Genomic DNA, 13,464 nt, shown 5'->3' with positions numbered 1-13,464 from the left:
AACATGCATTCAAATATACCCAACAATCAGTTTGATGAACTACACACACAGAAATTAAACGGTTTTACTTTGCATTGCCTATCTTTATTTTAGACACAGTATTATTGCTATATTCTTCAGCGACATTCATAATGACTGATCTCAACAAGGCAGCATACTTCTTAGACGTCTTAGAATCCCGTCACACTGTGGTGAGACTAGGATTAAGACATTCTGGATTGTGACAGCATAAAAGAGTGTCCACTCAGAACCGTGTGTACGTCCACATGGATCACACAGGAACAGGCTTGACATGACATCATATCATAAAAGTGCCCCAAGGCACTTAGAAATAATAAAAAGTTGACATCTGGAAATAACAGTGTGCTAGCATATTTTGCTACTACTGATTTCTGAGTATAGTACTCTATATAACAAGGCACATGGGTGTCTGGACTGCATCAGAACATATGATATGACAACATTTAAATCAGCGAAGAAGAAAATGAAAGTAAACACTACATACAATGATAACACAAAGAATGTGTTAAAGAATGAAATAAAAAAGACCCCCGAAAGCTAAGCAACAACATAATGAAAAAGTCCTCCTCTTAGCTTTAAGGAGATCCACTCAACCCTGAAACAGGAAGTAGGTCCATTTTTGGCCTAGGTTACCCTGACACAGGGCAGCCGTTGACCATTGGGTCAGATTGGATAGTAGCAGTCCACAGGCGCAGGCCTGGGTTTTGAGAAGCGGTATAAGGTGGGGCGGTGCTCATGGGTGTGAGGTCACCACAACACAGGGAAGTCCACCTTGGAGAAGCCTGGGTCCTTCCGCTTCTCCCAGTACGTGTTGGTGCTCACCCATGTGTCATCCTTGGATTTCCTGTCAAAATAACAAAAACACAATACGTTTTAACACAGCCAGATTCTCACATCATTCAGTAATACTTGTGCCAGTGGTTAAGAAACCAGCTACAGAACACAGCCATGCACTAGGCTGCATTGATGTAGCCAGATATTAACATGTGACACTAACTGTTTGTCATGCACATGACATTATGCTCGCCCCTCTCTAAACACACACACAATGGCTGTCTCTCTCTCTCTCTCTCTCTCTCTCTCTCTCTCTCTCTCTCTCTCTCTCTCTCTCTCTCTCTCTCTCTCTCTCTCTCTCTCTCTCTCTCTCTCTCTCTCTCTCTCTCTCTCTCTCTCTCTCTCTCTCTCTCTCTCTCTCTCTCTCTCTCTCTCTCTCTCTCTCTCTCTCTCTCTCTCTCTCTCTCTCTCTCTCTCTCTCTCTCTCTCTCTCTCTCTCTCTCTCTCTCTCTCTCTCTCTCTCTCTCTCTCTCTCTCTCTCAGCACAAACACACAGACATGGAGCCGTGACCTACTTGAAGAAGCGTGGCTGATGCGTCATGTTGTTGTCCTGTAGCACCTTTCTCCTCTCTCTCTGGAGCTGCTCGATCCTCTGCTTCTGCTCCTCGGCTCCATCCACGTTCCCCTCCTCCAGACACCTGAGAGAGAGAGAGAGAGAGACACGTATAAATGAGTGCCTCGTAACAGATGAGGGTGCAGAGTGAGAGATGAGAGTGAGAGGTGAGAAGCAGAGACAGGGAGAGAGACAGACAGGGACAGAGAGACAGACAGGGAGAGAGAGACAGACAGGGAGAGAGACAGACAGACAAGGACAGACAGGGAGAGACAGACAGACAAGGACAGAGACAGACAGACAGACAAGGAGAGAGAGACAGACAAGGACAGAGAGAGACACAGAGAGAGAGAGAGAGAGAGAGAGAGAGAGAGAGAGAGAGAGAGAGAGAGAGAGAGAGAGAGAGAGAGAGAGAGAGACAAGGACAGAGAGACAGACAGGGAGACAGGGAGATAAAGACAGACAGGGAGAGAGAGAGACAGACAGGGAGAAAGAGAGAGACACAGAGAGAGAGACAGACAGAGAGAGAGACAGACAAGGACAGAGAGAGACAGACAGGGAGAGAGAGACAGAGGATGTGTGTGTACCTCTGGTCGAGGCGGAAGCGTGTGTCAGTGGGGGGCAGCAGAGCTTTTACAGCAGGTTCCAGCTCATTCAGCTCAACTGCAAACTGGGTGAAGCCATAGTACTGCTCCTGGTTCACTGGCATAGGGTCTACACACACATGCACTTCACAGTTAACAATAATGACAACTTAATCTCATATTACCACAACTTATCACTGTCACATCACTGGCCTTGGTGCCTTGGTATGAATGACAATTCCAGGGTGCAATCACTCACTTGCTCTCCAAATGCAGGTTGCAGAAGGAGGGGCCCCTTGGTACACGCCCTCATGCCACTTTCAAATAAGGTATGAAGGACACGCCCCTCTTTGTCCGTGACCACGCCTTCTATCTCGTTCACTATGGAGTTCCAAGATCTTGCCTTTGAATCGAAAAAAACAACAAATTACTCCAAAATGAAAACATTTATTAAGATCAACATTGAGTTTCCTGAGAGCCACATGACCAACATAGACGGCATCTAACGCCTGGAACCTGCAAGGTTTATATGCAATTGTTGATATTGAGAAGTTGAGAGGTTTTCCTTGACCTTGTGTAACATGAACACAGGAGACGTCCATCCGTTAATATTTATAGATTACACTTAAGCACTGTCATGTAACTATCAGTCATGATAGGTATCTTTATTATCAAATACATGTCCTTGATCTATTCATAAACAGTCATGCTTACATGTGATTATGTCATGTAGTGAAGTCCCTTATGAACCCTGTTTGCTGTTTCTATGATCAAGAGATTTTCAATGTTTTATAGTGTCTCGACTGTGCTGGTTTCACATCTGTGTTGTTACTTAAAGTTTATTTATTCCAAACACCAATATCTTTTAATTAATTTCCCAGTTTCTGCTATCTTTTCTAGATTAGTTTTTACCAGAACCAATTCCCTTGGTTCCCAGCAGATGGTGCTGGTTGGCTGACTAGTACATCAAGCCCTGACGGAAAGAACCGCAACAGACACAACATGAAGTGCCCTCTCGTTCTGACTTACCTTGACAAAGGTGATTTTGCACTGGCAAACGTCATTGTCTATGTTTTTGATTGACATCTCTCCGTAGTGTTCGATCAGCGCTGGCCGCTCAGGATGTTGTGGATACAGGAAGTCACTTTGTTCCACTCATAGTGGTCCTTGAACCTGAGGAGAACCAAAAACACACTATTCTTTTACCTCGCACACACGCACCGCACACACACACACACACACACACACAAAAAACACTTACGCAGGTAAGGTGACATGGGTGGTTCCTATGGGAACGATTTCCATGGACTTCCCCCAGAATTTATTTTTCCATCGGACATCTGAGAGACAAAAGGCAAGACAGCAAGGTTGAGGCGGGTGTATTACACAAGCAGGCATGAACACACACCCTCGGAAGAACTGATTGAATCTGACTGCACTGTGAGTCATGCTAGAGTCCAGGCCTGGTTAGCAGCTGCTTATCATAAACATGACATTGCTCAGTCTCACCTTGCCAGAAGGTGAAGTTCTTAGAATCACAGTGACATGCAGAAACAGGTGGGTGATGGCTCACCTGAGAGAAGGAGAGGAAGAACGAGAAAGACAGTGATTTCGACAGGATTAACCATGACAGAACGATATCCTAGGTTGTTAACTATTATGTAGTCCAGACCCTCTCCTATGACAAGCTTGTGAATGTTCAGGAGGCTCCTATGACATGCTTGTGAATGTTCCGGAGATGTTTCTAGTCCTCTACCTGTTCTGCTATGAACCTGAAGCCCTATCTGGTCTGTCACACTCGTACGTCTCCCCCAGGACAGGGTTAAAAGGTTTACTCCCCGCTCTGAAGAAGCTCGACGCGTAGGCAGACACCGCAAACGTTGCCACATAAACCTGCATAGAAGACAGAAAGCGAATGAGACTCTCTCTGTGTACGTGTCTGAGTGTGTGTGCGCGTGTGTTGCTACTCACCATGCGCTGGTAGGGGTCCTTGGTGTGGTTGGCCGTGTCCAGCAGCTCACTGTACTCCAGCTCCTCGCACAGCCTCTGCAGAGTGTTGAGGGGCTCGTTCAGCTGAACGGGCATGGCCACCTTGGACAGGTCCTTGCCGATGTTGTTCCTGAGGATGTTCCACAGGCTCACCCCTCCCGTGTTGTGGCTGGGGGCTGGCAGGGCAGAGCGCCGGCGAGGCTGGAGGGCAGACCGGTACCCCCAGAACCTGGGAAGGAGGGAGGGTTTTGAAGCAGGTAGAGGAGATGGAAGGTGGGTTACATTCATGTTTTGGGTAGTCCGGAAAAAAAGGAAGAAAATACTTGCTGTTGTTTTTGTTTAATCCCAGATAGATACATTTACTAGATGTGTGTGTGTGTCAAATGGTACACTGTAGCTACACGGTACCTGAGTCGTGTCTTTCACTGCCTCCTTCGTTACTGAAGGTATCCATGGAAACACTGTCGCTGACATCACTGATATACGAGTCGTCATCCGATACCTATAGACAACACACAGGCGGCAGCCCGCTGCTTGAGTGCACGCACAATGTATTTAAAGGACACAAAAACCCACATCCTTCCTTTTCAGCATTTTGATAAACGTATTTTGTGCGATGGGTGTGCTCATGAGCTGATTGGTTGGGGTACAGGAAGAGGGAGGCGTCTGACCTCGTTCTCAGAAGAGCTGGAAGAGAGAAGGTGCTCCTGGGCATCAAAAAACTCAGACAAAGATTCAGGGATGGATCCTCTACTGTCATTGGACTTCTGGTGGACAAGAGGGCGGGAACCATCTGGGGAGTCCTTATTGGAGGAATAAACATCTGAGTGTGATTGTCGTGCTCTTGTCCCACAATACAGAATCAAATATTAAACACGTCACAAACAGAGCCATACGCATCCTTACTGAGGCGTAGGAGTTTTTCAGGCCCATAACCTGTACAGGGGGAGGAGCCTGCATGTCCACAGTGTGTTTCAGTTTGTCTCTCTCTGCTGACAGAGAGGAGTAGGCCGACTTCAGGGTGGAGTGAACTACAGACAGAGAAAATGAGTCAGAGAAAAGAAGAGGGATTAAATGAGAACTTTTCCTCACTAAAAGTGAGAGAAATCAATATGACCCTTGGCACGAGGGGGGGGGGTTTACTGTTATTGGCGAGCCTGCAGAAGTCCTCCTGGAGGCGGGATGCATCTGTAGGCGAGTCTGGGGACTCGAGGCAGGCCTCCTGGCTGTGGGGCTCAAAGGAGGAGAGGTTGGGGTTGGAGGCATGGAAACGAGGGGAACCTGATGCTGATGAGGAGATGCAGCTGGGGACCTGGGGAACGGAGGGAGGGGCCTAATGAACATCCTAACGGATTCCTGAGATATCCTGTTGACCTCATCACATGACATCAATACGGCAACTGCAGACATCGATACAGTAGCTGTAGATATCAGCCCAGTGGCGGTTTACATCAAGACCTGACGTTGCTTGGCAACATTACCTGCAGCATGGATTTGCTGTCTTTGCCGTCTTTTCCATAGTTTTTGGAACGCCACCTCCTTGGGCCCCTCTTTTCCTTCTTCGGAATGTCATAAGTGGAGGCCTGGGAAGGGAGACATGTTTATATTGACCAAACAAGTTGTGGTGAGTGAGCTGACCCCAGCAGTGTATATGTATACATATATATATATATATATATATATATATATACACACACACACACACACACACACACACACACACACACACACACACACACACACACACACACACACACACACACACACACACACACACACACACACACACACACACACACACACACACACACACACACACACACACACAGTACCAGTCAAAAGTAATTTCCCATAATGGGAAAATGTGTCCAAACTTTTGACTGGTACTGTATATATATACGTGTGTGTGTTTTTATGTACCTGTAGTGCGCTTATAGCTGGAGCAGAGTAAGTTCGATGGAGAACCTCCATGCTCTTCAGCAGTAGGTTTAGCTCCAACAGATAAGACTCGCACTCCTCGAGATCTGGAGAGAGTGTGGGACGCAAAGAAAGAGTCAATGAGAGAGAGAAAGAAAAGAGAGAAAGAAAAGACAGAGAGAAAGAAGAGAGAAAGAAAAGAGAGAAAGGAAAAAGAGGGTTTTGCAGAGAAATACACAAATAAAATGAACTCGCCCCCCCCCCCCAAAAAAAAGAAAGAAAGGAATGACACAAACAGACAGATGGAAAGATAAATGGATTGAGTCGTTGTCATGGCTACCTCTGCAGCATTTGTCCATGTCTTCTGAGGAATGGAGCCACACGCTGACCTTAGCCTGGTGGAAGGAAGCCTGCTTGGTGAGAGTAAACTTCTAACGGAGAAACAGAGAGAAAAAAGAAAGGGGGAGAGAATGAAAAAGAGAGATAAACAACCACGTAACCATGACTCTCATAAAAACAACAGAAGCCAACCGACACAGGAAAAATCTAAAAAAGACGGAATCTGATTGGATGACTGAGAGCGTTCTTTACCTTCCTCATGGATGCAGCGTCGTGGGGTGAGGAGCCGGGGTGGGAGGGGATGAGGTGTCTCTCGTGCGGGTACATGGCGATCTCGTTCTGACGGAACACGCGATGATGTCGGAGCTTGGACACCCAATCATTAAACAGCTCCTGCGACTTCACCTGTCACATGACAAGAGTGAACCGAGTAAATGCTTCTGTTCTGTGTGTTTCCATGTAAGTGAGTGCGTCACCATGTGTTACCTTGAGGTGATAGATATTGTCCTCAGTGTCCAGATCTATGCACTTGGCTTTCTTCTTGATTGACATAACAGACAGACCCACATCGATACAGCCATGCAGCTTTCCCTTCTTGAGCTGAAAAGTAGTTGTCAAAGTTTAGTCTGTGTGTGTGTGTGTGTGTGTGTATGTGTAAAATAAGACAATATACGTACCTCTGTCCCTCGCTTCGAGTACGTCAGGATACCGTTCTCCAGAACAAAGTACCTCTGAATAGAGCAGAGAAAACAGGGCTTAATCTAAACAGCCCGCCTCATTCCAACCCTTCACCTATCCAAGAACAGGTGTCAACAGTATGACTTCACATTTCCATGAGGAACGTGTCTTTCAGTGATAAGACGATGCCATTCAAAACATTCCATTCACATGCTACCCTTAAGTGCTTTATCAGGAGTGTATATAATCACTGTGTAAGCAACAGACAGAAACCCTCTTCTTTCCGTATCTTCCACAAAACACTGTCAGCTCCCTCCAAGACTTTGAGTGGTGGGCCGGTATCGACTAACTAACCACTGTGTGGTTCTAGCATACCATCAGCTTATTCATGTGTTTCAAGTGGTGAAATAAGCTACCAAGTTAAGCGTGAGGGTTTGGGGAGGTGAGAAGGAGGGAGGTGATAGGCCTACCTTGTGCCATCCCTTCATAGGCCACTTCCTCCTCTTCAGCAGGAGACCTTCCTGTTTGTCGGGTTCCTGCATGCTGGCTGGCACCCCCCTCAGCCCTTCCACAATCTCCCAGCTGTCCTGTACACAGAGACAGAGAGAGGAAATAAATGTGCTGCTTACAAGTGCAAGGGCTATACACACACACACACACACACACTGATGAATACTTGCACACACACACACAAACATGCACATACGAACACGCACAAACCTGGTTGCCGTCATGTTTGGGGGAGCCGCTGCTATCACTGTGGGTCGGTGATAATGATGTCATCTTTCTGTGACTCTGAGGTTTAACTTTGTCCAATCTTGTTTCCTTGGAAACTAAAGCGACAGAGGTCATGGTGGGATGTCCTGGAGCATCACCTGACTCTGGCATCAAGCAGGCATCGCCATAATGACCTGGACTTGAGAGAGTAAGGGAAAGAGAGAAATGTGTCACAGAAGAAAGACAAAGAACAGGGTAAACTATAGGGAATCCATAATCTCCACTGCACACCGTAAAATGTAAATGAGCCCCATCAATGTCAAGGTCTATACTGCTGACCATGGCTATAACCATCCAACAGTGAGTCAATAACACAGCATTACATAATCAGCTACAATCTTTCAAACTGCGATAGAGGACTACCGGTCAGCATGAAATAACATCCCAGACCTGTGCAGGGACAGTTTCAGTTGGCGATAGCTAGTGCAGCTGTGAGGCAAGCTTTAGCTAACAACATGAAGACAGACATGACTGCCCACAAACATCTATTACTGTGTCTCTTACACCCCAAAACATTAGGAAACATGCCGTCCTTAATTGAAATGGATTCAGCTCAATAGAATGATCCAGGGGGAACTTATGAAACACTATTGCAATACACAATTAACACAGAAGACAGTTTCTTCCTGATGTGATGTAACACATAGGTCTACACATTCCTTAGGAGACATGTCTTTACCTGTGTATGTGTGTGTGTGTGTGTGTGTGTGAGAGAGAGAGATGAACCACTCCCAGTGGTTCACAGTCTACATTTATGTGGAAACAGTGAGGAGTGGATACATCGGTCTAATCATGCAGTTGGTCTGTTTCAGTATGTGGGTGTGTTCACAGTCTGGTTACCCTTAAGCCTCACTCAGAGTCAGAACCATGCTCAGGACATGACTCATCAACAGGAAGGAATGTGCCCTGTGTTTAGAAAGTAAAGCAAGACTTAAACACTATTTTCGCCATTGTACAGACAACTTTTTTGCTGCACTAGTAGGCAACAATAACAGCGTGTTAACCAACATTGCTTCTGCCTCCATAACCGACTAATCCAACACACAACCCAAACTGCTCTCCAGATACCATCTCCTAAGTAAACTCTGCTGGAGAGGAAGGGGGATAACAACCGCTCTGTCCACTTAGAGAACATATACTCCGTAAACCTTTGCCTTCCACAAGATCATTTGTATTTCACACACCACTCACTTGGAGTGTTTGCAGCTAAAGTTAGAAGCCTTAACCGAAAAGCATTTACAATGTTGACAGAAGTCAGCATAAACACACCCTGAGCATTTACTCGTGTCGACTTTAGCATGCTAACTGCTAAAATACCATCAGATAACATGTAGAAAAGCCTAGTGAAAGGGTGACCAACTTACCTCAGCGGTATGTTGAATTTGGTACATCACTTAGGTGGGTCTGTGTTCTAAGGTCTGGGTTGGCCTTCAGGTTTATGTAATATAGTTAATCATTAATACCACTACACCTTGGATCTGACCAGGTGAGCTGTCACAGGATCAGGGCCGCTGTCTACATAAAGACTAAACAAGGGGTATAAATGTTAAGAGGTCTTTTTGTGGAACATTACGGTCAGAACACCTGTTCCAACCCGTAAATGTTGATTGAACAGTTTGTGAAATTGTGGCCTTCCTACTTCATGGCATTCAAGTCTCCTTTCCAAAGGTCAAAGATGCATTGCTCATTAGCATTTCTATTAGATGCATAGGCAAGGCAAGCTGCATGAATACAGAATACAGTTTCCAGCAATGCATTGTCTGTTAATAAACCAATGCATTGTGGGAAACTGGAACAGGAAACTGGAACAGACTGAAGGAAATCACCAAGTGATGAATACTGTAACTGAAATGACTAGGTGACTTCTGAACAGAGTACAGAGGTAAAGTCCCTACTTTTATCCTTCTTAATATTACGACAGTCTTTATTTATTCAGCTTCTTTATCTAGTACCTACACATTCAACTGATGTACTGCTCAACTGTCCGGGTAGCAACACAGAACACCGGAACCAATATTACATGTTATCAGGCAAAACATTACGCCTACCAAAGGTAAGACACAAAGCAGAGCAGTGGCTCCCAGTGTTCTTCAGTGAGAACGCCAGCTGGCTCGAGCCAGAGTGAAATGAAATCTGAGCCTGGCGATCAGTGTGCTTCACCTGACTCTCCTGGTCTAAAAGATCACTGCAGAAGTCAGAACCACAGGATCAGTGACACCTCGTGAGCTACACAGGCTCCTTCCCTGGACCTGACCAGCACAGCAGAGCTTGGCTACAGTCATCGACACAGCTGGTCGAAAGTGATCCATCTGTGGGCTGAGTAGGCCTTGCCTTGTCAATATCGTTCCCTCAAAACTTTGCAACACTATATTCGAGAGTATACTATACATAGCGTAAAATGTATGTGTAAATGTATAGCTCATGTGTTCATTTTTTTTTATCAACTTCATTACATATTGTTTTACTATGAAATTGGAATTATATCGATTTGATCAAGCTGCAACCAACTGCCCAATTCGTTTTGTAATTTGATCGGGAGTTTGGCCGAATCAACCAGTGATATCCTCCACCTGGAGTGGTGCGCTTGTGCATGACTCCACAGTCATGCAACAGTTTCACTCCAGGGTTTCTAGAGTGAGTATGAAAGCCTTGGAGAACAGACAGTCTGGTGTATGAAGCCATCCATCTGTGGCTGAAGGATAACTATAACAACCATGCAACACACACACCCTCCGTGACTGCCTGACAGACAAATGGTTTTTACAGATGGTCCATCTGTGGCTCTGGCTGTCACCAACCTAACAGAATCCTGCAGCACGGCAAAGGAACGCAAAGCTGCATCGTAGAATTAGAATTAGAGCTTCTAATGCTAAGAGCTGACGTAAGATGGTCTAACCGACAGATCCAGGATCATCCAGAGGATCATCCCCAAAACTGGACGGAGTCTGTGTGGGTGACTTCCTGGTAATACGGTCTGCAACCCTCCTTTGACCCCTGACCCTGTCTCTGTATGGCTGCAATGGCCTTAAGTACTGACCTATTTACATGCAGTAGCCTACAGCTTTTGTAATGTTTGAAAGGGATATGTAAGTAATTGTGCATGAATATTCACGTGAAAGGTATCCAACACACCATTTGAAGCTAACAGGTGTTCCTCCCTAAACTGAAGGACCAAGCTGATATCAGGACCAATGGATTTGTGGACATTAGATTCAGAAGGTCTACTGTATATAAGGAAGCAAGATTGTCTTTTTCAGGCAAACTGAAACAAGAGAAATGCATGCCCGTTCCACAACGAGTTACCATGGAGACAACCGATGGCAAGGGCGGGAATATATTCGGTTTGTTTGGGCTTCAAGGAAAATCTGAGGGCATAAAACATGGGTCTATTTATAGACCACGAGCCGTCACCGACTGAAACGTGTTTTCCTCTCTCTCGGTGCCGACCTGCTCGGTTGGAATGTGGGGCACACCCCACATAACCCGACAATACCGTTTTAAGAAATCTAGCGCGGGTATTTTCAGAAACACCACTTTAGCCTATTACTGGGGGAAACAGTAACTACCGGGCTTCCTAAGTCTTTAAGTGGGTATTCACCAAAGAAGGCGTGAGTAAGACACTCCAAGTGAGTCACTGCCATGTTGGACGTTTGAGCACTTGAAATGTCTCAATGAGAATTTCCCATAAGCAGGTGACCGCAAGTTCAGATGTAGGCTACAAGGTGCAACGTCCCCAAAGGCAATTTAAAGGCAATACATGCGCATGTCTAGGTTTGAATGTAGCCTACTTGAATGTCAAGGAAACGGTAGCGAACCGATTTACCATGCATAGCCAGACTGACACCATAGCGGCTAAATTCAGAAGTTGAATGTCTGTTCGATAGTTTAGGCTACTTGGAATTTCGAAGCATCACAATATCATACACAGCTTAGACCTGTAAACAGTTATAACTGTAAAAACAGTGATTACAACAACTTCCGTATCTTCAGCGTGGAACATGACAGGCAAAGTATTCAAATGTTTAGGTAGACTAGCCTACTGTAGGCTACAGTAGGTGAAAGTCGTAGTACCAAAGGTGACGAGACCATTTCCACTCATTCACAGACAGCAAACCTCATTCTAACAGCTCCAACCAGACAAAATGAACAGCTTTTCCATGTAGTCTAAGACGAGAGACTCGGAACAGATATCCATTACACAGTGAAGAATTGACCATTGGAGTCGTCTGACAGCTGACCCCTTCCTTCCTGGCACGGAGTTAGTCCATTAATAATTCTATCGAAAGAGATATTTTGGCAGTGAAATGACAAAGACCAAAACCAAGAGAAATGCGACGAGAACACTACTCTGTAACTGACTAACGAATAAACAGTCCAATGCCAATACGGAGACATGTAACATATGAGCAACACATCTATGAAAAACAAAGCTTACTTTTTTTAGATGTAAACTATAGTTTATGATGTCCAGAACAGGAAAGAGTTGAGTGAAAATCTAGTGCTCCTCCGTAGGTATGGTGAATACAAGCATTGTAAAATGGGAGTGACATACCGGTAGGTTGAAATAACTGATGTCTATCATAGCCAATAATTCTCGAGTATAAAGTGACACGTCACTCAGCTAAGGTAAGGGGGCGTGTGCTTTTGAAATGGACCATCTACTGACGTGCCTACAGTAGCCTACATAAAATTCCAGGTGAAAAGGTACGGAAAATTCGAGTAGAGGCAGGTACTAAGAGGACTAACAAAGTCTTCGAATTTCGTTGTTGATATAGCCTAACATAGGACCTGATACCATATGTTCTGTGTTAATGATAATAAACAAAACAACGCTGTTAATAATGTTTTATATCAAACAAATCTTTTGTTGTTGCAATTGCACAATTTTATTCGCTTCTGTGTGTGTGTGCGTGCGTGTGCTCGAGCATGTGTGTGCTTGTTTGGGATTTTAGAGATTTACTCCTGGTCTCATCCGTTCGCAGAATCCCGGTCCAACTGTACATGTCTGAAGGGCCCAGCCTTGTTCACGATTTGTTTACTCAATTAAGCAAATTTCCTTCTTTGCATGGAGAAGGAGCCTTCCTGTTTTAGCTCTGTTGGCATGCCAACAGATACAGGCAAAACAAAAAGAACCAAAGTTTCTCTTTGAAGCGAGCTTGTCTTGGGTGTGGCTATTGCCTCGACGTCAGTAAGTGCAGTCTGTAAGACTATGAAGTCGTATATCAATAATTTATATAATTATACCTATTATATTTAGGGTCGTCAGAATATCGATGTAGGTATCTGTGTATGTGTTTGTGTGTGTTTGTTTAATCAGAGACTTCATTAGATCACACTGTGCCAGATAAGGCTGATATGCTATGTTACGCCCTGACCTAACACCTGACACACACACCCTCTCCCACAGCTAACAACAGACAAGACAACATACAAAATGCTCTTTCAGACACATGATTACATGGCTGAATAGATAAACCTTTGTACCTATGACTTGGTACATTGATTTTGTTTATCTTGACTATGACGAACTTTAAAAAAAAACTGTCTGTATGTGGTGTACTTTAATGTTGTTTGTTGTATTGTATGTCCTGTGTGATGTTGTTTTCTACTGTTTGGGGTGAGGCCAAAACCCTTTTGGAACTTTGGTTAAACAACAAAGTTATAGCCTAAACTTTTAAATGGAGTAGGGTCCAAAAGTCTGAGACAGCTAGTCAAGATACTTCTATTTTGCATTTGTTTCGAATGTATTACATTATGTTTTAATTACAAACA

General features: G+C 44.8%; 2 protein-coding genes across 2 annotated transcripts in view; one reads left to right on the top strand and one right to left on the bottom strand.

The window, feature by feature from the left end:
- The window catches only part of tril (TLR4 interactor with leucine-rich repeats), a 116,974-nt gene that overhangs the window by 94,945 nt on the left and 8,565 nt on the right, over positions 1–13,464 (top strand). The gene's annotated exons all lie outside the window — the stretch shown is intronic.
- osbpl3a (oxysterol binding protein-like 3a) lies at positions 63–12,247 on the bottom strand. Its single transcript, XM_062486446.1, is given in 25 exon segments — positions 63–865; positions 1,371–1,493; positions 1,996–2,122; positions 2,252–2,314; positions 2,317–2,395; positions 3,022–3,098; positions 3,101–3,165; positions 3,254–3,332; positions 3,502–3,565; positions 3,749–3,771; positions 3,774–3,885; positions 3,964–4,210; positions 4,383–4,483; positions 4,653–4,784; positions 4,888–5,012; positions 5,125–5,293; positions 5,463–5,564; positions 5,902–6,005; positions 6,239–6,329; positions 6,490–6,642; positions 6,724–6,837; positions 6,915–6,968; positions 7,386–7,502; positions 7,636–7,831; positions 12,128–12,247. Coding segments are annotated over 24 exon segments (2,586 nt in total). The 5' UTR covers positions 7,804–7,831; positions 12,128–12,247; the 3' UTR covers positions 63–768.

Source organism: Osmerus eperlanus, chromosome 20, assembly GCF_963692335.1.
Source record: "Osmerus eperlanus chromosome 20, fOsmEpe2.1, whole genome shotgun sequence".
Taxonomy (NCBI): Eukaryota; Metazoa; Chordata; class Actinopteri; order Osmeriformes; family Osmeridae; genus Osmerus; species Osmerus eperlanus.
This window is presented reverse-complemented; position numbering and strand designations above follow the sequence as displayed.